This window comes from Chlorocebus sabaeus, chromosome 12 (genome assembly GCF_047675955.1).
Source record: "Chlorocebus sabaeus isolate Y175 chromosome 12, mChlSab1.0.hap1, whole genome shotgun sequence".
Classification (NCBI taxonomy): domain Eukaryota; kingdom Metazoa; phylum Chordata; class Mammalia; order Primates; family Cercopithecidae; genus Chlorocebus; species Chlorocebus sabaeus.
The window spans coordinates 98,943,210-98,966,658 of NC_132915.1; the positions used below are offsets into that span (position 1 = coordinate 98,943,210).

Below are 23,449 nucleotides of genomic sequence, written 5' to 3' on the forward strand. Positions count from 1 at the left end.
CCTGGAACCTTTTCACTTAACACCATCAGAGCCTCCAACTCCTGCTATCCACTAACTTCTCCAGGCCTCTGGGGCTCATCCACAAACCTATCCATCAATTTCTAAGTGCTTACTATGGGCTGAGAACCACAGAGGAGGGACACAATTGCTGATGTAGGAGTTTATTCTTTCCTCCAAACCCCAACACCCATTATTACCTGCTGCCTTATTTATAGGGTAAAAAGATATCAGTGAATGGAGAACTTTGATCATATTAGGTTGGTACAAAAGTAATTGCAGTTTTTACCAAAGTAACGGCAGAGAGTAATTACTTTTGCACCAACCTAATGATACGAAAAACAAGTTCGTATTTTACAGCGCTTTTGTTATTTGAAGCATAATCTCCATTTTACACAGGAGAACACTGAGATTCACAGGGGATTGTCCAGGACTCCCTAGCTGCCTCACTCTGCAACCCAACAGGTCAAATGCCCAGCAGTGTGCTAGCAGGAAGGTACCAAAATAGCATCAACGGTCCTCCTTTTCACTGATGTCACACCTCAGGCTCACAGAGCACTGCCACACAGATGCTTTCATTCCATCCATGGGGCTGGAGTGAGATATCATTATCCCCATTTCATAGATGAGTAACTGAGGCTCCAAGAAGTAGCTTGCCCAAGGTGATGTATCTACTAATTGGCTTTGTCTGTAAAATTAAAATGCTAACTGTGGCCACCCTACTTCTCTCACTTCCCCCAGGGCTGCTGTGATGAGAGCAAACACACCCATAATGCTGGCCACACAGTAGGATGTAATAAATAGTGGCTATTATTACTACTTTTATAATACACACAATAGCCACAGTCAGTCCGGAAGGCTGTAGTGGCAATGGCCTGAGGGCAAAAATCCTTGGGGCCCCTTCTTGCTTGGTCTCTCACTTCAAAGGCTGCCCACAGTCACAGGAAACAGAATCAGAGAAGGACTTACAACATCCTGAAGGACGCACCCGCCTCCAGGACAGAGCAGAGGGCTGTGCACCCCAGAATCAACTACTTTGCCTCCTCTGACCTTCCAAACAGCCCCAAACAGAAGGCAGCAGGAGATGATGGCCATTGGAGAGAAGCCTCCAGGGCTGAAAGGCCCCGTGAATGGGATGTTGATTCTGGACCAGAATCAGGCCTTGTTTCTGCGTTCCCACTGGGCCCCAGCAGCACAGACCAGCCCTTGTAGGCTCTCCACCGCTGGGCTGGAATAGGCTTTTGATTTCTTCCCACTCCTGGCTGGAGGACTTGTCGGTTAAGCTGTGTGGAGTGTTTACTTTTTCAACAATGGCAGTAGGCTGAAGAATAGGAAAAAACCTGGCCCCTTTTTCTAACTTAGCAGGCCAGGGTCCCCTTAGTAACCAAAATGCCCCAAGCACCAGGCTCCAGGCAGGAGCTGGGGCGGCACAGTTTCCTCTTGAAGGACAATGCTGCCCTCCTGGTGGCAAGGCCTCTTCCAAAAGGGCTGGCGTGGACTCAAGGGCCTTCCTGAAGCTCACTGTTCCCAAGGAAAGAATTGGAGCCCAGCTCGCCGGACAGTGCCCAGTCCCCCAAAGGATCAAGGCAATCAGGGGAATGAAGAAAGGCAAGAAACACTCAAACTGGGGGTGGGGACGGGAAGCGCGGATGAGGAAGGAAGCCAGACCATCGCCAGGTGCCAGAGCCTCTCATCTTAACCACGCCGTCAGTCAGGGACACTAGCATCTCCACATGGGAACCAAGTGGGGGTGCAGAGAGATCAAACAAGCTGCCCAAAGTCAGAGCTAGGGAGCGGCAGTCAACTTTTGAACGCAGTCTGACCCCAAAGCTGACTTTCTTCTGAAGATAGCCCTAATCCGATCACTCAGACATCAGAATGAGTATCTATCTGTTCAGGACACAGTTATATTAACATGTTCAGAGTCTGCTTTCTCTTACATAAAATACTACTTTCCTTTTTATCATAAAAGATAGGATGGGTGCGGTGGCTCACGCCCGTAATCTCAGCACTTTGGGAGGCCGAGACGGGCAGATCATGAAGTCGGGAGACTGAGACCATCCTGGCTAACACGGTGAAACCCCATCTCTACTAAAAATACAAAAAAATTAGTCGGGCGTATTGGCGGGCACCTGTAGTCCCAGCTACTCAGGAGGCTGAGGCAGGAGAATGGCATGAAACAGGAGGCGGAGCTTGCAGTGAGCCAAGATCGCTCCACTGCACTCCATCCTGGGTGACCAAGTGAGGCTCCATCTCAAAAAAAAAAAAAAAAAATTATAGATGCCTACTATTAAAAAAATGGGAAAGGCCGGGTATGATGTCTCATGCTTGTAATCTCAGCACTTTGGGAGGCTGAGGCAGGTGGATCACCTGAGGTCTAGAGTTCAAGACCAGCCTGGCCAACATGACAAAACCCTGTCTCTACTAAAAATACAAAAAATTACCCAGGTGTGGTGGTGGGTGCATGTAATCCCAGTTACTTGGGAGGCTGAGGCAGGAGAATCGCTTGGACCTGGGAGGCGGAGGTTGCAGTGAGCTGAGATGGTGCCACTGCACTCCAGCCTGGGTGACAAGAGTGAAACTCTCTGTCTAAAAAAAAAAAAAAAAGGGGGAAAGACAGAAAAGTTTAAAGAAGAAAATTACAGTTACCCCAGTCCCTCCATTGGAGACAATGTTTTGGTCTATTTCCTTCCATATTCTCCCTTTCCTATGTGTTAAAGCAAAGTTGAAATAATTCTTTTTTTCTTTTTTTTTTTTTTAAGATGGAGTCTCACTCTGTTGCCAAGCTGGAGTGTAGTGGCATGATCTTGGCTCACTGCAACCTCTGCCTCCTGGGTTCAAGCTATTCTCATGCCTCTGCCTCCCGAGTAGCTGGGATTACAGGCATGCGCCACCACACCCAGCTAATTTTTGTATTTTTACTAGAGACGGGGTTTCACCATGTTGGCCAAAAATGGTCTCCATCTCCTGACCTCGTGATCCACCCATCTCGGCCTCCCAAAGTGCTGGGATGGCAGGTGTGAGCCACTGTGTTTGGCCAGTTGAAATAATTCTTAACACTTCTGGTTTTCTCACTGATTCTGATATAAGCAGTGATCCACTTCATTAAGAACTTTGTGTAGATCATTACTAATTGTGACAGCGTACCCTACTACATGGAAACAAACTCAACTAAGCCCCTTTTGTGGGATGTTATTTCCACTTTTGAAGAAATTACTGTATATAATATTGTCATGAAATCTGTAGGCATAAAGCTTTGTGCTTTAGGATGCATTCCTAGAAGGGGAATTTAGTTTCCACTTCTTAAAAAGTGTCCCTCTCAAATTCGACTTTGAGAGAGATATCTTTACTTCCAATTATTTTAAAGTCATTTTATCCACAGCTTGTGTTTCCTACTATAAGTGAAGAAAAATCAGCAAAGACACGAGCAGATGTCAAAATAGTCCTCCAAAAACCCTACCCAATTAAAACACTTACTAGTACCGCGGCACACCGAGACAGCTCTCCGGTAGCTTGTCCCACCAACACATTCCCTCTCTTTTTAGTTACAGCATATGCCAAAGCTCCTGCCAGCTGCAAACCCTTCCCCCCACCAGACTCTATAGGCTTTTTCTCAGAATGAAAAAAAAAAAAAAACAAAAAACTGACATGCACACTGGCTTTCCAAATGGCATTTCTTACATAGAGAAACGCACACAAAAAATGGCACTTTCCCATATATATTGTTAATGAAGAATGTCGTCTTCTTTCTGCTTTGTCACAGACAGTCTGAACTTGACCCCTGCCTTTCAGGCCAGGAAAGAAAAAACCCGTAGTATGGGGGGTGGTCAGGGGCAGCTGAGAGGACACCAGCTCTAGTATTTCACCTCTGGTTTGTCCCTGACCAGGGGGCTTACTGTAGGCAACTGACTTGACTGCATAAATCCTCCAGGTTTTCATCTGTAGAATGGAGATCATACCACCACCTATCTCACAGAGTCGTGTGAGGCTTTGATAGGCTAATGTATGTAAAAGATTCAGCATAATTCCCAGAATGGCCCTAACAGGTGCTCATCAGTTCTCTTGCTTGTCTGTCCCCTCTCCTCCAATGGTTCCTAGACCTCAGACATGCCTGGCTGGAGAGACTGAGGCAGCGGCAAGCCTCCCATGACCTGTGCTCTCCTACGGTTTATCTGCACAATTAGAATAACATGTTGATGGTGAGTTACTTAGGTAGGTATCTGATTCCTTCCCTAGTCTACGGGCTTTTGGGGGTTGAGAATCAGATTTCTCTACTCTCAACTCCTACCCCAATATTTGCCCAAGAGCAGACAATTCATGAATGAATGAATGAATGAATGAACGAATGAATGAATGAGAGGCTTGGCAGCAGAGCCTAGAGGTGAAGAACATAGATCCAAAGCCAATCTGGGTTCTAATTAATCTCTACCATCCACCAGCTGTGCCAACTTGGGCACGTCACTTAATCTTTCTGTGCCTCAGTTGCCTCCTTGATAAACAGGGGATAACAGTACCTACCTCACAGACTTGTGAGGATTCAATGGGTTAATATTTTAAAGTACTTGGAGTAGTGCCTGGCACATGGGAAGTGCAAGATAAGTGTTTGTTAAATAAAAACACTTTTTTTTGTGTTTGTTAAATAAAAACAAATGATCTTTGAGGGTGATGAAAATATTCTATATCTTTATTGTGGTGGTTTCATGATCATATAAAACTGTCAAAATGCATTGAACCATATACTTTAAATGGATGGGTTGTGATAAATATACCCCAATGAAGGTATTCATTGAACCATATACTTTAAATGGATGAGTTGTGATAAATTATACCTTAATGAAGTTGATAAACACATTAGCACTCTCTCCAGAACACAGAATAAAATCACAGCCAACCATACAAGGTAAGAGTGTGTGAACAATGGTGAATGAATGCCATGCTACAAGGCGACTCTCCCCAGGGTTACCCCTCAGTGTACATTCTGATCTGTGGCTGTGTTTGGCTCCCTGTCCCCTTCCTTTTTCGTCTAGTCCAGGATTTTTAACTTTTTCAAGTCATGCCCTCTTAGGATAAACATAAAAAACCGATGTCCCTAGAGATTCTGATAGATTTCCCTATACAAAGGAGGGGGTCTGTTTAATAAACACTCTCTCTTTGGTTTCTTTCCTGTAGCCAAGATGGTGTTGAGCCTTACTTTCTAGAGTTGGTTGTATGAAAACAATGGGATTTCCTCCCTAAAATATAAAATAATATCAGCTACACTAATTAAAACCACACCAGCTGCCCACACAGACTGGGGTGGGGGAGTGTCCTATCTGTCCAGGGAGGGAATTGGGCAGCTAGTGAGAAAAAGGTAGTACTTAGAAGCAAGCCACAAGATGAAGGGCAATGGTGTGCACTGGCAGTGTCACCCAGGGGATCCCGAAGAGTAGCCAGGAGCATGCAGCACTCAGCCAGCTTGGGAGTGCAGGGTTGGACATTGAGGAGCAGGGGCTCAGTTCTGCCTCTGCTCCTCCAACAGCTGTGCAGCAAAACAGGACACCCTTTCTAGGATGGAGGTTGTGTGGTTCAGGGAGGTGACACACATAGAGTAAATAGGCCAGCACTGGGTGAATCTTTTCTGCTGTCCTTAGACCAGGACCATTGCCAGGGCAGAGCTGTGTCTTATTTGTCTCCAGTGCCCAGCACAGTGCCTGACACAAGGCAAGTGCTCATTAACTGGGGAATGAGAAATGACTGTGGCTAGATCCACTCTACTGGGAGGCCTGCCTGGCAGCAGATGTCAACGTAAGCCCGAATGGACGATGTCAGCTCAACAAAAGCAAATCAGAGTCTGCTCAAGGAAGTGCAATGGGAATAATAATAATAATGATGGCAATGATAACAATCATGTAAAATTAGCATGATTAATTAGTGTAGAATTAATTCACAGTGGACACAGAAAGCCAGATAGGAGTTAACACAGCGATTAAGACTGTGGGTCTGCAACAAGACAGCCAGATTCAAGTCTTGCTTCTGTACTGTGTAAACGTCAGCAAATTCTTCACTTCTGAACCTCAGTTTTCTTATCAATAAAATGGGGATAATACTGCACAGCTGTGTTGCGAGGATTTAGTGAGATAAAAGATACGAAAAATTTAACACAATGTCTGATTGCAATAAATGATCAATAAATGTGGGGTTATTAAAGGCAAGTTTCTATCCTTGCAATTTGCAAGTTGTGTCAATAAAATGGATTAGAGTTCTAAGACTAAGGATTTAAACAGCTGATTTTCAGAACAAAGGAAAATGTGAGTAAGTCTCTACTATTATACTCTTGTGCTATTAAACATTAAACTGCCACCAAGCGATTGTTCTTTTCTTGGCTATGTCTCATATAAAAGTACATTCTCTGGAGCCAGACTGCCTGAGTCTGATTCCTACCTCTGCCAATGAAAACTGCGCTACCTTGAGCAAATTACTTAGACTTCCTGTGCCTCAGTTTCCCTAGCTATATAATGAGATGAAAACAGCACTGACATCCAGGACAGTGGTCATCCTTGGGCTGGGGGGAAACTGACTAGAACAGGGTACAAGAGGAGTTTCTAGGGGGCTGGTAATATTTTGTTTCAATATCTGGGTGGTGGTTATATGTATATGTCCACCTTGTAAAAACTAGCTGTACATTTAGTGGGTTTCTGTGTTGGTTTGGTTATTTTTTTATTTTTTATCTTTTTTGAGAGATGAGGTCTTGCTGTGTTGCCCAGGCTGGACTTAGACTCCTGGGCTCAAGTGATCCTCCTGCCTCAGCCTCCTGAGCAGCTGGCACTACAGGTGCATGCCACTGTGCCCCACTTTGCCTGGCTTTAACTGTACATTTAGGATGTACACTTCAAGAAAATGTTTACCAAAAAAAACCCCAAAAAACAAAAAAACAAAACAAAAAAAAACAATGGACTTCACCAGATTGTTTTGGAATTAAATGAGTTAATAGATGTGTAATACCTAGGATAGTGTCTGGTATATCAGAAGCACTATATATGAGTTATTATAATAAAAAATCAAGATAGCAATAATTCTATAATAAAAGTGACTCAATTGACACTCTATTTTACTGTTAGAAAATGTGTTTGTGAAGGCAGACAGCTCCAGGACACACACTGCTTCTCAGTCTACACTGACTCCCTCCAGGGAAGGGCAAAGCCACAACACTGTTGGGGTCCTTCTGAGACGCCTTTGCAGTCCTGAGGAGGAGCATGAGGCAGGTAGATTGGGCTTGGGATTTTATCTTCCTCAGTTCCTAGTTACAGGACCCAGGATAAACGATTTAATCCTAGCTGAACCTCAATTTCTTTATCCATAAAATAGGTCTATAACCACTTGTTACATAGGGTTGTGAGAGGATTAAGTTCCCTTCTGGGGTGACGCCCAAAGCCGGTAAGCATCATCCACTCTCTTATGGCCAAGACAGCGCCCAAGGCAGCACCTCTGAGGCCAGTAATGGGACTCCAAGCAAAGGAGAAGGGTCTAGGCTGGCTTCCTGCAAAGACACTTTGCTCTGAGAGGGCGCAGCATCCTCACATGTTTATTATCACGCCCACAACATGCTTTGCATTTGTTTAAACTAAGTCTGGTATAAGTTGATCCCTCTGTGAGAGGGGCATACTTGATGTGACTCCTGACATTATACTATATGTCCCCTGTAAGTATGACTTCTTGGGAGCTTTTCCGTTTTTGTTTTTTTTTTTAAGGGAGAGAATATGGCTAAAATTAAACCAAAAATTACATCTTAGTAGCTCATTAATCAAAACTTTATTCTAAATGACTGTCTCTGGGTTCCAAGCAGCTGCCTTGATATGGTGTGGCTCTGTGTTCCCACCCAGATCTCATGCCCTGTTGTAATTCCCAGTGTTGGAGGAGGGGCCTGGTGGGAGATGACTGGATCATGGGGGCTGATTTCCCCCTTGTTGTTCTTGTGATGGTGAGTGAGTTCTCGCAAGATCTGGTTGTTTGATAGTGTGTGGCATTCCTGTCTCTCTCTCTTCCTCCTCCTGGCTATGTGGGATGTGGCAGCTTCCCCATCGCCTTCCACCATGATTGTAAGTTTCCTGAGGCCTCCCAGGCCATGCTTCCTGTACAGCCTGCAGAACTCTGAGCCAATTAAACCTCTTTATAAATTGCCTAGTCTCAGGTAGTTCTTTATAGCCGTGTGAGAATGGACTAATACATGCCTTTCTTCTCTAACTGCACTCCTATGGCTACATATCAGTGCAAGCCACAGCCAATGTTACAGAGGCCTGTGTGTATCAGGAACTGTATGATGTGCTCTGCATCCATCATCTTACTGACACACGTAACAACAAAATTACAGTCACTAGCTGCTGTGTTCCTCCCACAGCCCAACTCTTTACATGTATCATTTAATGTAATCCCCATGAAGTCCCTGTGGAGAGAGAGGGATACTGAGGGTCAGAGAGGTAAAATAACTGGTCCGAAGTCACACGGCTAAGAAACACTTCTAGGCATTCAGATGAACAGCAATACCTTTGTTCCACACAAGGCATGGCATTATTTGCTCTGACACATTGTTTCAATCAACAAACATACTGGGAAACTAACATAACAGACCTTTGTTAGGCATACCAGATGAATCAAGCCCTGAAGTATTTTGATGCCTGGCTCAGACACCACTAAAATTCCCAGGGAGGGGAGAGTTTCCCACAGAATCACACCTATTTGATGGATGAGGAAAGAAGGCTAAAGATTAAATAATTTGCCCGTGTTCTGACAACTGGATGCATCAGAGAAAGGATTTGAATCTGGGTTCCATGAGCCAGTGTTCTTTCCACTACACAGCATGCACAAAATGTGCCCAAATGCATGCGCATATATATGAGTACATAACAAAGAACAGCATGGGAAGCTGGTGGACTCCTAGGAGGAAAGGAAAGAGAAATAAGAGGGAAAGTGGATAGGACAGGAAAGGAAAGGCAAACATTCAGGTATTCTAAACTCTTTATTCCCTCCTGAAATCTCAGATACACACAGAGGGAAGAGTGACATTTTCCTTCCCTTCCACAGGCCCCAAAGGTCATCGAGCTGCCAAGCAGTTGATGAACGTAGTGGCTTTTCTTTGGAGCCAAGAGTCACTGATTTGCTCCTTCCTGCTCCACAAAATTAAAAATCTAAGCCTGACAGTTCAGAGGAGCCCTGAAAACACTGCTGGAATTTCCCAGTGTGCTTTAAACAGAAACAGAAGCTTGGCAGAGGAGGGAAGTGGTGTAAGCACCTCCCAGGTCAGGCCAAATCCACCCCTCACAAGGTAATAGGCACTGACTCTCATTAACAAGTCCAGGGATTCTCAAGCCAGGTCAGCAAAGGGGCTTTTTCTCCAATGGCCCCTTTCCTGGCCATCGATCCACTGGGTGTTCATTCACTCACTCATTTGGTGCGTCACGTATGGAGCCGTCATTCATGTCAACTTTACGCTAGGTCTTAGGGACACAGAGACGATTAAACCATGATCTCTGAACTCAAGGGGCTCCCTGCCTCTCCTCCTGGATGGGCTGTGGGTAGATCTGAGAAAGGCAGAGCAGTATGCAGCAGAAGAGACTTCTCTCCAGTGGACCATCCCCCACTCACCCACCAGCCCCATTCTCTCCCGTCTGTGGTCCTGGGCCCAGGCTGGGGTCCTGGCCTTTTCACTTACAAGTTAGGCAGCTTCAGGCAAGGCACTCAGCCTTCTCTAACACCAGTTTTCCTTACTGTGAGCCGGGATCATGCTCTTTGCCTTTAGGGTTGTTGAAAAGATTGGGGGAGACACTGGGAACACGTCTTTCATACACAGTCCACCATCGAGCAGATGCTCAGTCAGTGCCAGCTGGTCCACCTCTGGGAGCTGGGTTCTGCCAGTTCTCCTAGCAGAAATCACTCCAGAAATCACTAGCAGAACCACTCCAGAAATCCACCCCAATACAGAACCTCTACCCAGCCTGGCCTCCGCTCCGCCATCCAGAATGGAGGGGTGAGCCCACTCACATTCTGATCTGCTGGTGTTTTGTCTCAAACTGGAGCAGGCTTCCCACTGCTGCAGACTCAGTTTCCTCATGTGTAAAAAGAGGACAAGAAAGTGTCAACACCTTTCCCCACAGCTGCAAAGCACAAATATGCGATGAGATGGCAGAGCATTCCATAAGATGAGAAGCATGGCCCAGACATAGCTCGCCACGTTACCACCACCCACCAGATCCTGCTCTTCTAGAAAACCCTCCTGACTACTCCTATCCCCGCCTCAAGTTGTCATCTCTAAACCCCATGCCAAGCAGAGTGGACAACAGATTCTTTGACCCACAGTTAAAACTTGTTTAGTGAAGTTTCCTGTGGGCTATCACCTCCCCCTTAAAATAACTGCTTTAATCTTATGCTATTCACACACACTGTGGTAATGCTTACCACTGGTACCTGTGAAGCACTGCTGAGTTTATAAATATACTGTATTTTATATTTACCTGTATTTTAGAATATATTATTTTAAAACATCCTCAAATAATAAAGCTCATGAAATGAGCTTTATTATTCACATTTTACAGAAGAACAACCTGAAGCTCCAAGAGGTATAGTAACTTGCCCCAGATCCTAGAGTATCAGAGTTAAGATTTGAGCTTGGGACTGCCTGACCCCAAAGCCTGGTGCCTTTCTCCTCACTGTGCAGCCTACTCCACCTTCCAGGCACAGAGCTGGTGCTGAGCAAATACTGAGGACAGTGGCCACCTCCACACGTCTCTTGTGACCTCCCTGCACAGACTTACCAAAGTGCTGAAACACAGTGGCAAGCAAGCCCTAAAAGTAGGGCCAGCATAATAGTTTTCTTTTGTACACACTAAACTGTTTCACGCAATGAAATAACTGTGTTTGAATCCTGCTCCTCCTAATTATTAGCTGTGTGACTTTGGACAAGTTACTTAACCTCTCTGTGCCTATATTCCAACATCTGTAAAATAGGGGCCCCACTACCAGAGCACAGATGCATTATGAAAATTAAATAATGAGCATAAGGTATCTGGCAGTAGTTCAAAATAGCATCCATCCAAATTGAAACAATAGAACTTGAATTTAAGAGTTTCACTGGGAGTGTAAGCGGATGTTGATTGCCTAGTCCCCAAATGGTTTGGGGTCACCGTGCCATAAAATAGGACCTCATTCCTCCCATACAACCACCACTTGCCATCATTCATTCATCACTAAGCACCGCGAAGCCCGACTCCCATCTCCACCTGCCTTTTATTTGAAATGTCAATTTTTAAAGAGTGGAGAGGTTGGAAACCCAATTTAACAAGCACGCTGAAACATTGTTTATTGCCCCCATAAACATGGCTTAGTGAGAATTACGGACTTAATCAGAGTGAACTTATCTTGCGGTGAAAAGGAACACTTTAAATTTCAGAAATGGCACCTTCACTGTGAAAATCTCTTAACTTTTCAAACAAACTACAGGGGGTCTTAAACATATGGGCAGTAAAGGGGCAGCCATTACTTTGATTTGTCCTACCCAAGAGCCAAGGAGCCCCTCACAGTCCTTAACAACTTTAAGATCTAGGAAAAATATTTGGAAAATCATATTCAGGAGACATGTCTCTAAGAGCACCCAAAAGGTCTGCGGAGTGAGAAGTGAGGCCTGTAGAGCTGCTCTTGGGACTGCTGAAAAGGATGGGCCCTGCAGTCATTAGAACAGGGGCTATTTAATAAGCAGCAGCAGTGAGAAAGTGCACCCCTCCTCTTAAGACTAAACATTTAGCAATAAGTAATATTTTGCTGACCTGCTTTTCAGAAGAGAGGTGCTACACAATCTAAAAGGCTGCTAAATGGTTTGTGTGGGTCTTCTTTACTTATAAACCCCTCTCCCTCCTGCCGAGGATGAGGTCCTGTGAACCCCAACTTCCCAATCTGAGGCTTCATTAATGCTGCTCTGATCATTCCAGGGAAGGTTTTCATAAAGACGCCACCATCTTGCAGAGAACGTATCAGCCTGGCTGCCAGAGGCAGGAAAGGCAATAGATATAAAATTTTATTATTTCAATGCCCCAGTAGCAGCCAGGAGGACTTAATGAAATCGCTAAGATTTACAATCTGAAATAGTTATTGCACAGACAGTTACGGTTAAGGGAGCTGAGCCCTCTGACCTTTCAACCCTTTGATCTTCACTCGGCAGGTGGCCTGGAGCCCCCTCCTGGGCATCTTCCCTCTCTTCCGACATGGCCAAACCTTGATGTGCAATAAGCCTGACCCTACACAGGTGACTCTCCCAGTGCTTATCACCAGCAGCTGCTGCTAATGGCACGACCAAAATCACTCTGAGGCAGGGAAGGGGAATATGCTGTGCAGTGTCCAAATGGTGCTGAAACAAGGCTCAATAACTCAGCCCCAAGTCCAGTTGTGCAGCAGTGCATAATGATGTCATTACCCAAAACTGTCCTTAGAAAATGGAACTCTGATCTCCCCTAATTTATACTTTGAGTTGGGGGGAAAAATCACCTTTTAAAACTCAATCACAAATCTCAAAAAATAAAATAAAATAAAATAAAATCAACCCCAAAGTCCCAAATGCATCTCTCAGAACTTCCCCAAAACCATGTGCAGCAAATTTATACCAGCGAAAATCTAAACAATTTTTGGAAACCTAAAATTGACTGTTTTCAGTTCCATGAAATTTCATTTAAAAAACCCCATATGCCAAAATGTCCAAATTCTCTTATTTTTAAAAATTGGGATGACATCCAAAAATCATAGCTATCTTTTTCTTTCTTTCTTTTTTTTTCCCCCTTCTTCTAAAGCTAGGGACGGGTAGTGTGCATATGTACTTATCAAGCTTCATAATTTAACCCATTCGGCCAGTACAAAATATTTGCAGTTCAATGCTGAAGAGGGAGGATATAAACGTATCACCACTGGATCTGTGGAAACAATTGACTCCTAGGCACCAAGGTTTAACAGACATTATATTTGGCTCAGGAAGTGTCCAGGAGTATAGGCATAGCTCCAGTCTGTACCTTTCAGCTTTTGTCAATATTTGGGTTTACGGAGGGAAGGATTTTAGGCAAGACACATAAACCACTCTCAGGGATGTTGATAACTTCCAACTACAAAACAAAACTTCAGTGCCACTGTTCATCATACTTCAGAAAAGCCCCCAGCCAATGCCTTTGTTTCTAAACAAACATAGAACGGTGGTCCCAAGCTCTACCTGCAAAGGCCTGAACATAGATCATAAATGTCTGAATCCAACAGCCAAAGAAAAAACCTACTTCTTTTGTAGCCTAAACGGCATATATTTTAAGTATCCAACTTTAAGTTCCTCTTGAAATCTGCTGAGAATCAAACAATATGTAAAGAGAGATCTATAGACTCCATTTTTAATCACACTTTTCTCTCTGGATGTTTAACTTTAGTAAACAGAGTAGTGTGTGGAGAAATTAGTTTAGCAGAAATTAGGCATGCTTACTACATCACAGTTTGACCACTTTGTACAAGTGATTGTTGAGCTATCTTCTTGAGATGCCTATTGGAAATATTTTATTAATAATAATAGCTAGCAGTGGGTGATGGTCTAGTAACATTCATGGCACTTCGGTCATATTATTTCTAGTTGTCATCACTTTATGGCAGGTGTCCTCATTTTGCTGACAGGGATGTTAAGGCACAAACCCACAGCAGCTCAGCAACTTGCCCAAATTACAGAGATAAATGGCAAAGCTGGGATTCAAACTCAGGTTCACTGACTGCTCAAAAAGCCCATGGGCCAGCCACATTTTCCCCAACAAAAGAAAAACAAAAACAAACAGAACAACAACATGCATTAATTTGTGCAGAAAATGTCAGATTTTAGCTTGCTTACACATTGCCCTGGCCCATTTAACGGCCTTCCAAATCAATTATTTTAGGTCATTAAGAGGAAGTTTAATTTGGTTGACAAACACCCCTACTGTGGTGACCTCACATATCAACAACAAATGCCTGATGGTCACAAACCCATACCATGAGTCGGTTGAGCATGGTGTTAAACAAAACCACATGCGCCCAGATTTCAAGTGGGATTTGTCTAGGCCAAGGGTACGGCTCTTCAATCATCACACTGCTGATCTCTGAGCTCCCACAACGGCCCCGCCCCTAATCACTTGCAAGGAGTTTATGAAGTCAACAGTCCCACGTGGCTGGGCTCAGTTAAAAAATAAGTTTAAGCTAATGTCAGTTTAGAAAAAGTCACTCTTTAGAAAAATAAAAACAGAGGAGGAAAAAGGAGGGCAGAGTCAATCTTAGGTAGATGTCTTTTAGTTTCTTTGTAAGGAAGTATATCAATTCTACACCTATATAATATTGATAATCACTTCCACTTATTTGGCACCCACCGTGTGTCAGGCACCAATCTGAGTGTTTTCATGTACCTTCTTATTTACTCTTCATTGAAAACGCCTATGAAATGGGGCAACTACCTATTTTACCAGTGAGGAGTCTGGGGCTCAAAGAGGCACCTTCACATACCCATCTGCAAAACAGAGGCACCTCTCTCAAAGTGGTGGCAATGAGAAATTACATGGCTAAAGCGGCATGTACATTAGTAGACCCTCATTCAATGGTCAAGATTATTATGTATAGTTGTTTCCAACAGGAATCTCTTAAGAGGATAGCAAAAGAGCAGTTTTGTGCAAAGTGGTCAAACTGTGTGATGTAGTAACCATACCCTTTTCCACTGAGAAACAGATTTCTGATTTAAACAAAGGAGTCTGTTTAGGCCGGGTGTAGTGGCACATGCCTGTAGTCCCAGCTACTCGGGAGGCTGAGGCAGGAGAATTGCTTGAACCCAGGAGGTGGAGGATGCAGTGAGCTGAGATGGCGCCACTGCACCCCAGCCCGGGCAACAAAGCAAGACTCCATCACAAAAATAAAAATAAACAAATAAATAAAGGTGCTTGTTTCAAGTGACCTAGTAGTGGTGAAACTAGAATATGAACTCAGGTCTTTATGACTCCAGTGCCCAAGAGCTCTCTGTTACACAGCCCCCCTGCTCACTGTCCACTGCTCCTTACCTCAATCTGGCAGGAATTTGACTCATTCAAGCTTCTCTTGGTAACAATTTATAAACTTTAAGTTTTCTCTGAAGTCAGTTTTAACATTGCTAAATGCAACCTATATATAATGACATAAATGATGATAGGAAAATACAAAAATGAAAGTATCAATGATGGTTTCGCCTCTTCTACTGGGATTCTCATCATTACTGAGTTTTTCTCATCTGTAACAGAGGACTATTCCATCTGACATGAGAATGTTTCATCATGACAAGTTAGACTGAAAATGTACTGACTACAAGAGATACTTAACTCAGCCAGAAGTACTTGTTCCCTTTGAATACATAAATTACTACTAGAGCTTTTTAAATTGTTTTATATTAACAAATTCCACCATTAGGATAAGTGGCATTTGAGATCCATACTCATTTTAAAAGCAAATGCTTACTGTGAAGAGGAGACAGCTTCTAAGGGAAATCCATCTGCTCAATCCAGGGCCTTCCTCGAGGCCTAAGGTGAGCAGAGCCTGCTGTGTTTGCAGTAGGAACCTTCTGGATGGTACGAGACTCATAAGTGATGACTGTACATGAGAACACAGAGCATGCTAAGGAAATTCCAGGGCCAAGCCACTGTTCAATTACCTTTTTCTTTACAAAATAAAGCAATCTTCATCCAGGGTTTCACTGATTTAAACTTTGCCTCTTATTTTTATACTAGTAACTAGGAAGATGAATGTTTGGCATAGTATTTTTAAAAAGCCCTTCACATTTGATTTAACTGAATAAACTATATCAGTTAATTCTCACAAGTCTTTGATATGGATAAGATCGATTTAATTTTACAGATAAGAGAGTGAAGACTTGGCGAGGCCAAGTAACCAGGTTCCAGTCAAAGTATACTCAGAGCTTGTCTCTGGAGGAATATGGGGCCACCAGCTGCAAGCCCTCCTTTCCCCTCCTCACCACAATCCCCAGCGCACAGCACCAAGAAGGAAAAGCCCAGGACAGGTGGGGACTCTGCCCAGGACTGGGGTGACACAAGCATAATCCACATGACCTGATGGGAAGGTACACAGATCAGAGACTCTGGGGGCTGATAAACCCCTTATAGCTGAAGGCCTGGGAACAAATTACAGTTGTCCCTCAATATTTGAGGGGGATTGGTTCCAGGGCCCTTGTGGATACCAACATCTGCAGATGCTCAAGTCTCTGATACCTAAGGGTATAATGTTTGCATATAACCAATGCACATACTTCTGTATGCTTTAAATTGTCTCTAGATTACTTATAATACCTAATACAATGTAAATGTTAAATAGTTGTGGTACTGTATATAAAAACTATGATACAACAATTATACAAATATTATACAAAAATAGCCAATACTGTATTGGCTTTTTAATTTATATTCTTTCCTTTTTTAATTTTTTCCAAATATTTTTGATCTGTGGTTGGTTGAATCTGTGGACATGGAACCTGTGGATGCAGAGGGCCAATTGTATTTTACCTCTCAGAGCCTCAGCGTCCCCATCTGCAAGTGTGGATATCTCCTACTTTGCAGAGAATGTCTGAGGAACGCTCAAACATTAAAACAGGTCAAGTTCTCAGCACAGTGGTTGGCAAGTACTCAAAAGACGTTAGTCTCCTCCAACCCTTTCTCTTTCTTGCCATGAGCCTATGAATGAAACTATTGGGTGAAATTTTTCATGCAAATATCACTTTTTATTTCATTTTATTTTGAGACAGGGTCTTTGTCACCCAGGCTGGAGTGCAGTGGCACAATTATGGCTCACTGCAGCCTTGAACTCCTGGGCTTGGCTTGAGTGATCCTCTTGCCTTAGCCTTCTGAGTAGCTGGAACTATAGCTGCGTGTCACCACACCTGGCTTTTTTTTTTTTTTTTTTTTTTTTTTTAAATTTTATGTAGAGATGAGGTCTCACTGTGTTGCCCAGGCTGTTTTTTAATAAAGCAAGAATATGATCACTTGGCACTAACAAATGTCACATGGAACATCTCTATTCTTGTGAGGACACATATACAAGTCACCATTTATACCTGGATGTAACTATGGCTTAGAATTTTGCATCAATTGCAGCATTAACAAATGTGAACTACATCTTACTTCTGTCTACATGTGGAGTCCTACAAAGAAGCAAAATGGTACAATGGTAAACAAGAAACACTCTCCTTTACTCTGTTTAAAAATAAATATCAAAAAAAGAGAAAGGAACAAAGCATGAAAGACTTTCTATGCCAGGGGAAAAATGAAAAGAAAAAACTAGTTAAAATAGTGCCAACTCAATTGACAGAGAAATTCCAGTTCTTTGAAATGCAAAGGAAAAATACCCCATTACCTTCCCCTTGCCTGTAAATAAATGAATCCTATTATTTTGTGTAAAAGCTCCATAGTTAAATTGGGAACTTCGTTGTAGACACAGACAAATGTGGCCTCTGGATCCCAGAGACCAAGATGAGCTTTGATTTGCCACCTGGATGCTGTCCTCCAACGGGCGGCTCAGTGCTGTTTTAAGCACTTGTATATTTGCAAAACCAGGCTTCTAGGGACCCATGGCTAAGCCTTCCTAGATAAAAGATGGTGAAAGGAGCAGAATGCTAGGAGTTCCCCATGCACCCATCACACGCCTCTTGAAATTGCATTGGAGGGGAGAAGCAGCTGGGGGCCTGCCAACTGGTCCCTGGGTCTCACTCCCCCTGCTCTTACTGCCTCGAACTACCACATAGTATATAAAATACATTCATACCCTTAAACTGAGGTGTAGAAAGAATAGCTAATTCATAAAATGTACTTGAAAACAGAGAAGAAACGACACAATCTAGTAAAAGTGGTGCTAATACTTTGAAGAAAGTCATCACTACAAACACATCTGTCACAGCTTGGTAGCAAAGAAACCATGTAGAAGCTCAGGTTTGGGACACTGACCCATCTGAATTTTATGTACATGTTTTTGATGTGCAATTTCCTTAGGAATTACCTTGATCTTTGCAAATATCAATTTACTTTATTAACATGGTTAAGTGGTTTCCAAGCATTTTATACGGAAGGACTGTGCTTCTAATGGCCCAGAAGGAGAAGGCCTGACCATGTCCCTCCTCTATTTACACCCTTCAATGGCTCTCCATTGCCCTATAAAGTTCAAACTCTTTACTGCAGCCTCCAAGGCCCTGGATGGGCTGGGCCTGGCCTGCCTACCTCAGCTCATGCTCCTATCAGAGGCTGAACTAACTCATACCTCCTGGAAAGCCCCCTTTGCCTACACCTAAGTCTTTGCAGATACTGCTCTCTGTTCCCTGGTTTACCTAATTCTTACATTTATCTCCTAGGTTTCAGTGTGCGCATTCTCTTCCTCTGAGAAGCATTATTCTCAAGGCTAGGGTCAGCCTCTCTCCTCCCAGAACCTACAGCATCCCAAATTCACTACAATTACTTTATAATGTTCTGCATCTGGTCTAGACACAACCCTGTGAAGGTGGAGATTACATCACATTCGCCATTTTTATACAGAGCTCCTAGTATAAACATGGTGCCCGGTACACAGAAAGCTCTCAGAACTCTGTTGTAGAAAGGAATGTATATTGTGTCCCCATCACATGCCAGACACGGGTATATGCTGTCCATATACAGGACTCAGCTCTTAGGAAGAAAGTAAGATACAGAAAGATGAAGTATCATGGCTGGAGTTAGCACAGCAGGGAAGTGGTCAAGCAGGGGTTTGAAAGTACGTTTGTCAAAGTCTACCGAAGTGTCACTCCCAAGCCTGGTACCGTGCCTCTGCATTGCAGACCAGGAGGAAACGAGGCAGGAACAAACCAACGGTGTTGAAACTGTCTTTCCCTAGGTCAGCTGACCTTTCCTGAGCTCTTTATGTGCAGGTACTGTGCTGGGCATCTGATACGCATTATCTCACTGGCTCCTCCCTTTGCTCCCATAAGGGAGACACAGCCATTATCCTCAGTGTACAGGTGAGAAAATAGAGACTCAGAGGTGAATCATCTTGCCCACAATCAAGTAAGCAGGAAGTAGGGGTGTCACATTCTAACTGCTCTACTTTACTGCCCCTGTGTATGGGTGGAGCTTCATTTACAAGCCACCTGAGCCTCCGTCTGGAACTGTCATTGCTGTCACCTTTCCCTTCTCCTTCCTGACCATCCCACCACCAAGGATAGAAAATACCTTCTGGATGCATCCCTCGTGTCACTCTGAGGTCTGTACACAAAGCATTGTTTGTGAGGCTTGGGGAGGAAGGTCTTCATTTATCAAACAGGAGAAGCACCATCGACCACACATGACCTGGCACCTGCTACCAGAGATGGCACAGAAGAGGGGCTGCATAAATGTCTCTTGAGCTAAATTGAGATCGCTTGAATGAAAGGACAGTCACTGTGGAATCTGGCCGTGTTTTGGGATTTCCTAGCTGCCAGCTAACACGATCATTCTCTCCAAGAAGAAACTAGGTCTATGCCAATACCCTTGGCTATTCTGCTAACATGCCACTACCCTCAGATTGCTTAAATGAGAGAGAGACTATAAACAGGCAGAAGGAGGCAGAAGAATGGCGATCAGGTATACACTTGTCACTTTGGGAGGAAGGCGAACTCTGTAAGGTGACTAGGTTACCATTTAATGGCATCCTGTAAGAGCATGAACCAGAATTAGGTAATTCCTCAAAATAACCTTTTTAAAAATAAGAATGCAAGTTTGTAATTTATATTTCTTTTTGTGCAACAAATTTGAGTGTCATAAAAATGGTTAAAAAGTCTTCCTATGGTAGCTTTTTCTAAACTTTTATGAACATCTGCCACATTCATTTGAAGTTTAAAAAATTCTGGCACATATGCAAAGGCATAATAAGGTGCCTATAGCTTTCAAGAAAAAATAACAAGACAGTCAAAAATAAGCCTTTTGCTGAATTGCCAGTAAGAAAACTAGTGTAGCAAGAGGAGATGGGCCTTCCTGAGCACCTTCCGTAAAGAGCTTTCCTCTGGCCCCAGATCTGAATTGGAGGTTCCTGCAGGAAACCGCAGGGGAAGCATCCCTTTCACCTGAAGGGTACAATGGAACTAGATAAACCCAATCAGAAAGTACAACTATGGCACTCGGAATCTGAGCTGAAACTCCAGGGAGGAGGTCAGGAGACTGAATTCTAAGATTCGGTAGTTCACGGCTGCCCTACACACCCAGGAAACACTTCTTTGTTCAGAAAGTGTCTTGGCTGGTTTCAAGAGCGGGGCAACTCCCATTTCTGTTTTTATTTTTGTGCTGACTACACAGGAGTTCAGCACAGCAAACTCCTTCCCAGCCTCTGTCAATCAGCAAGGCTAAGGTCTATCTTAGCTAGTGCCCCCTGAGCCTTCTCCCTTAACGCCCTTCAAAGGCTGAGCAGAAGAGACCTGTACCCATTCATGTAAGTGCAAAACTCTGTCTCAAGTTTCAACTGCAAAATGTATGCATATTTTACCATGTTTTACTACAAAAGGCCTTATTTTAAATTACTTACAATTATATAAAAAGTAAAAAATTCACTTCCCACACCTGTAAGTAAAATTATGGCACTGGGTTGCCTGAAAACAGTGATGCCTATTAGAGGGCTTCTAAATGTGCTCCAAATTACAGCTTTCCAAGCATTCACTCAACACTTCTTTTCACAAAGCATTTGCTCAGAGAATATCACCTGTGTGGCATCCTGTTAGGTGCTGAGGACACCACAGTGAATGATGCACAGTCCTTGTTCCCAAAGAAGTCATCCTCCAGGGGATGATGGAGAGGGACAAGGAAGCAAACAGCTATTATTCAGAGCAAGAGGCACCGTAAGTCAAAGAAGAAAACAGAGCAGGAGGACTTCTTGGAAGAGGCGGAGAAGGGCAGGGCTAATGCATGCAGAGGGATGGGAATGTGGATATGTTTAGGGATCAGCAAGAGCACGAGCTAACATGGGTCAGTGATCAGGCAGAAGGCTTGACAGCAGTAGAGAGACTATGCAGAACCCAGGGACTGTGTAGGGGAGGCTGGAAGGCTCCTCCCCAAGCATTATGTAGCCCATGGTTATCAAGTGACCGGGTGGAGGGCAACCCATGCAGTGTTGTGACTATGCACTGAACTTTATATTCATCTCCATACCTCCAGGACCTAGCAAAATGCTTGGAACATAAGAGGCCCTCATGTTGTTTATCAAATGAATAAGGCTTTTGCAAGAATCCAAGAAAGCAAAGCAAAGTGTCAATGAAGGCAGTGAGGAAAGAACAGGGTGAGAGACATTTGAGAGCTTTGTGAGTATTTAGAGAGGATGAGGAAGAAGAGCATTCAGCCATGATCAGTGTGTCCCACTTAGGTGCCGTTGAAGGCAGTAGTGCCATTCACAGGAACCTGGAACAGTGGAAGGGGAGCGGAGTGGCTTACAGAGAGAGAGAGAGAGAGAGAGAGAGAGAGAGACTGTGTGTGTGTGTGTGTGTGTGTGTGTGTGTGTGTGTAGATAATAAATTGTTTAGGGAAGACTGGGGGAGACATCTGTAGTACATCCAGGTGAAATCCAATTGGCACTTTAAACTTTGGACCTGAAGTTCAGAGAGAGGCAGACCAGCGTTAAAATCCCAGCTGAGTCATTGACATTGACCTGGTAGCTGAAGCAAAAGGCCTTGAACAAGGTGACTAGAGGGCACATAGAAAAGAAGAGAAAGACACAACTAGAAACTTGGAGAATGCTGAGGCGCTGGGACATAAAAAGGAGTCTGAAAAAGCCTGTGCTGGAGCAGTCTGGAAGGCAGGAGGAGAGGCAGGCGGGAGGGAACTGTGGACTCTGATAGACCAAATAGTCGTTATATTAGTGTTTCAAACTCTACAGCAATTGGCACTAACAGTCCATTGGAAAGTATTCACTTTGAATTTCAATTTTTCATACGGGAGCTTTGAATAGACCCCCAAACTTGACAAACAAAGGTAAAACACAGAAGAAATCTCTTCAATCTGATCTAAATACATCATCCCAGATAGTCCATAAACTGTGTACTGTATGTGCTTAGGGCTGGGTGATGACAAGGAGGAACTGTTAACAGAATGTAGGAGCCACATGGCCGGCCTGTCAAATTAGAAATTTGAGCAGATTTCTGTGGTCTATTTTGATCAAGATTCTCAATGTCAAACAAACAGGTTTTTCGATAACCAACTTCTTTCATTTTCGTAAGCACAATAGCACAGTGTGCAACAGTTAGTGAAGCAGGTGGTCCTCGTCGACGTGAAATGAAGGGAACAGAAGAAGAGAAGCAGCACTTCCTTCAAGACATGCAAAGCACCACCGCAGACGGACATGGCTGTAGATTTTCCCTCTGAGAGCTTATCTCCTGTGCAACACAGGCAAGCCCCCTCCCCACGCCTCATTTTGCTCTAGTACAAATTAAAACTCTCTCCTGAGGAGGAAAGGGCTTAGGGTACATGCCTACAAACTAATGACACTTACAAAAGCACAGAAAAGTCCTTTAAAAGAATTGCTATCTAATTGGTACAGCCATACAGAAAGCAATCTGGCATCCGATGCATAGCTTTGACCAAGCATTTCTACTTTAGGGGTTCTATGCTAAGGAAATGAGGCAAAATGCAGATAAAGCCTTATGCATAAAGATGTTCACTGAAATGCTATTTATAATAGTGAAAAATTATAAACAACCTCAGTGTCCAACAGTAGGAAAACGGTTACGTTGTGGTATATCCAAATAGTGGGAATGATAGGTGGCAAATTAAAAATTATTACTGAGAGTAGATAAAAACATGTAGAAATTCCCAAGCCATGTTAATTAAAGACATAAAATTACAAAGCATATCAATTATGCATATTTATACAAAACATATATTTAGACAATAAAGACTAAGAAGGAGATTAGTAAAATGCTAACAATGGTTCAATCTGGAATAATGGTATCGTGGATAATTTTAATTTCCTTCTTCATGATTCTATGTACATTTTATATCACATTTACTACAATGAAGAATGCAATATTGCTATAGCGATTAGAACAAACATTTTGAAAAGGAAATCATTTCCCTTCCCTCATTCAAACCCTTAAAGAACCCTTTCTTCCTGCCTCCTTGATTCTCTCTCCCTCAACCCGTGAAAATCCACAGTCTCTAGGCAAAGTGGGAAAACCCTGAAAACAGAGTCCAATGCAGAGCGTCCAAGCTGAACGCTCAGCTCTGTGCACCTGGGAGGTGCTGCTTCGGCACGCTCCCACATGCAGAGCTGTGACTGCTGAGACCGGGTCTCTCCACCACCACACAATGAAACAAAGCCCCAGGTAGAGCCATCTGGGGAGGAAAGAAGCCAACTTACCTCCATTAAACTTAAATGGATTCCTATGAGGTAGGGCATGGGAGCACTGTGAAGAGAAACAGAGACACACAGCTGCTTT

The 23,449-nt window shown here is 43.5% G+C and overlaps 1 protein-coding gene across 12 annotated transcripts in view; it reads right to left on the reverse strand.

The window, feature by feature from the left end:
• Window positions 1-23,449, reverse strand: part of DENND1A (DENN domain containing 1A) — a 543,199-nt gene that overhangs the window by 202,105 nt on the left and 317,645 nt on the right. For all 12 annotated transcript variants that reach the window (XM_073021910.1, XM_008006322.3, XM_008006314.3 and 9 more), the window contains one exon: window positions 23,371-23,416. In XM_073021910.1, the coding sequence (XP_072878011.1) occupies window positions 23,371-23,416 (46 nt within the window). The remainder of the gene's footprint in view (window positions 1-23,370; window positions 23,417-23,449) is intronic.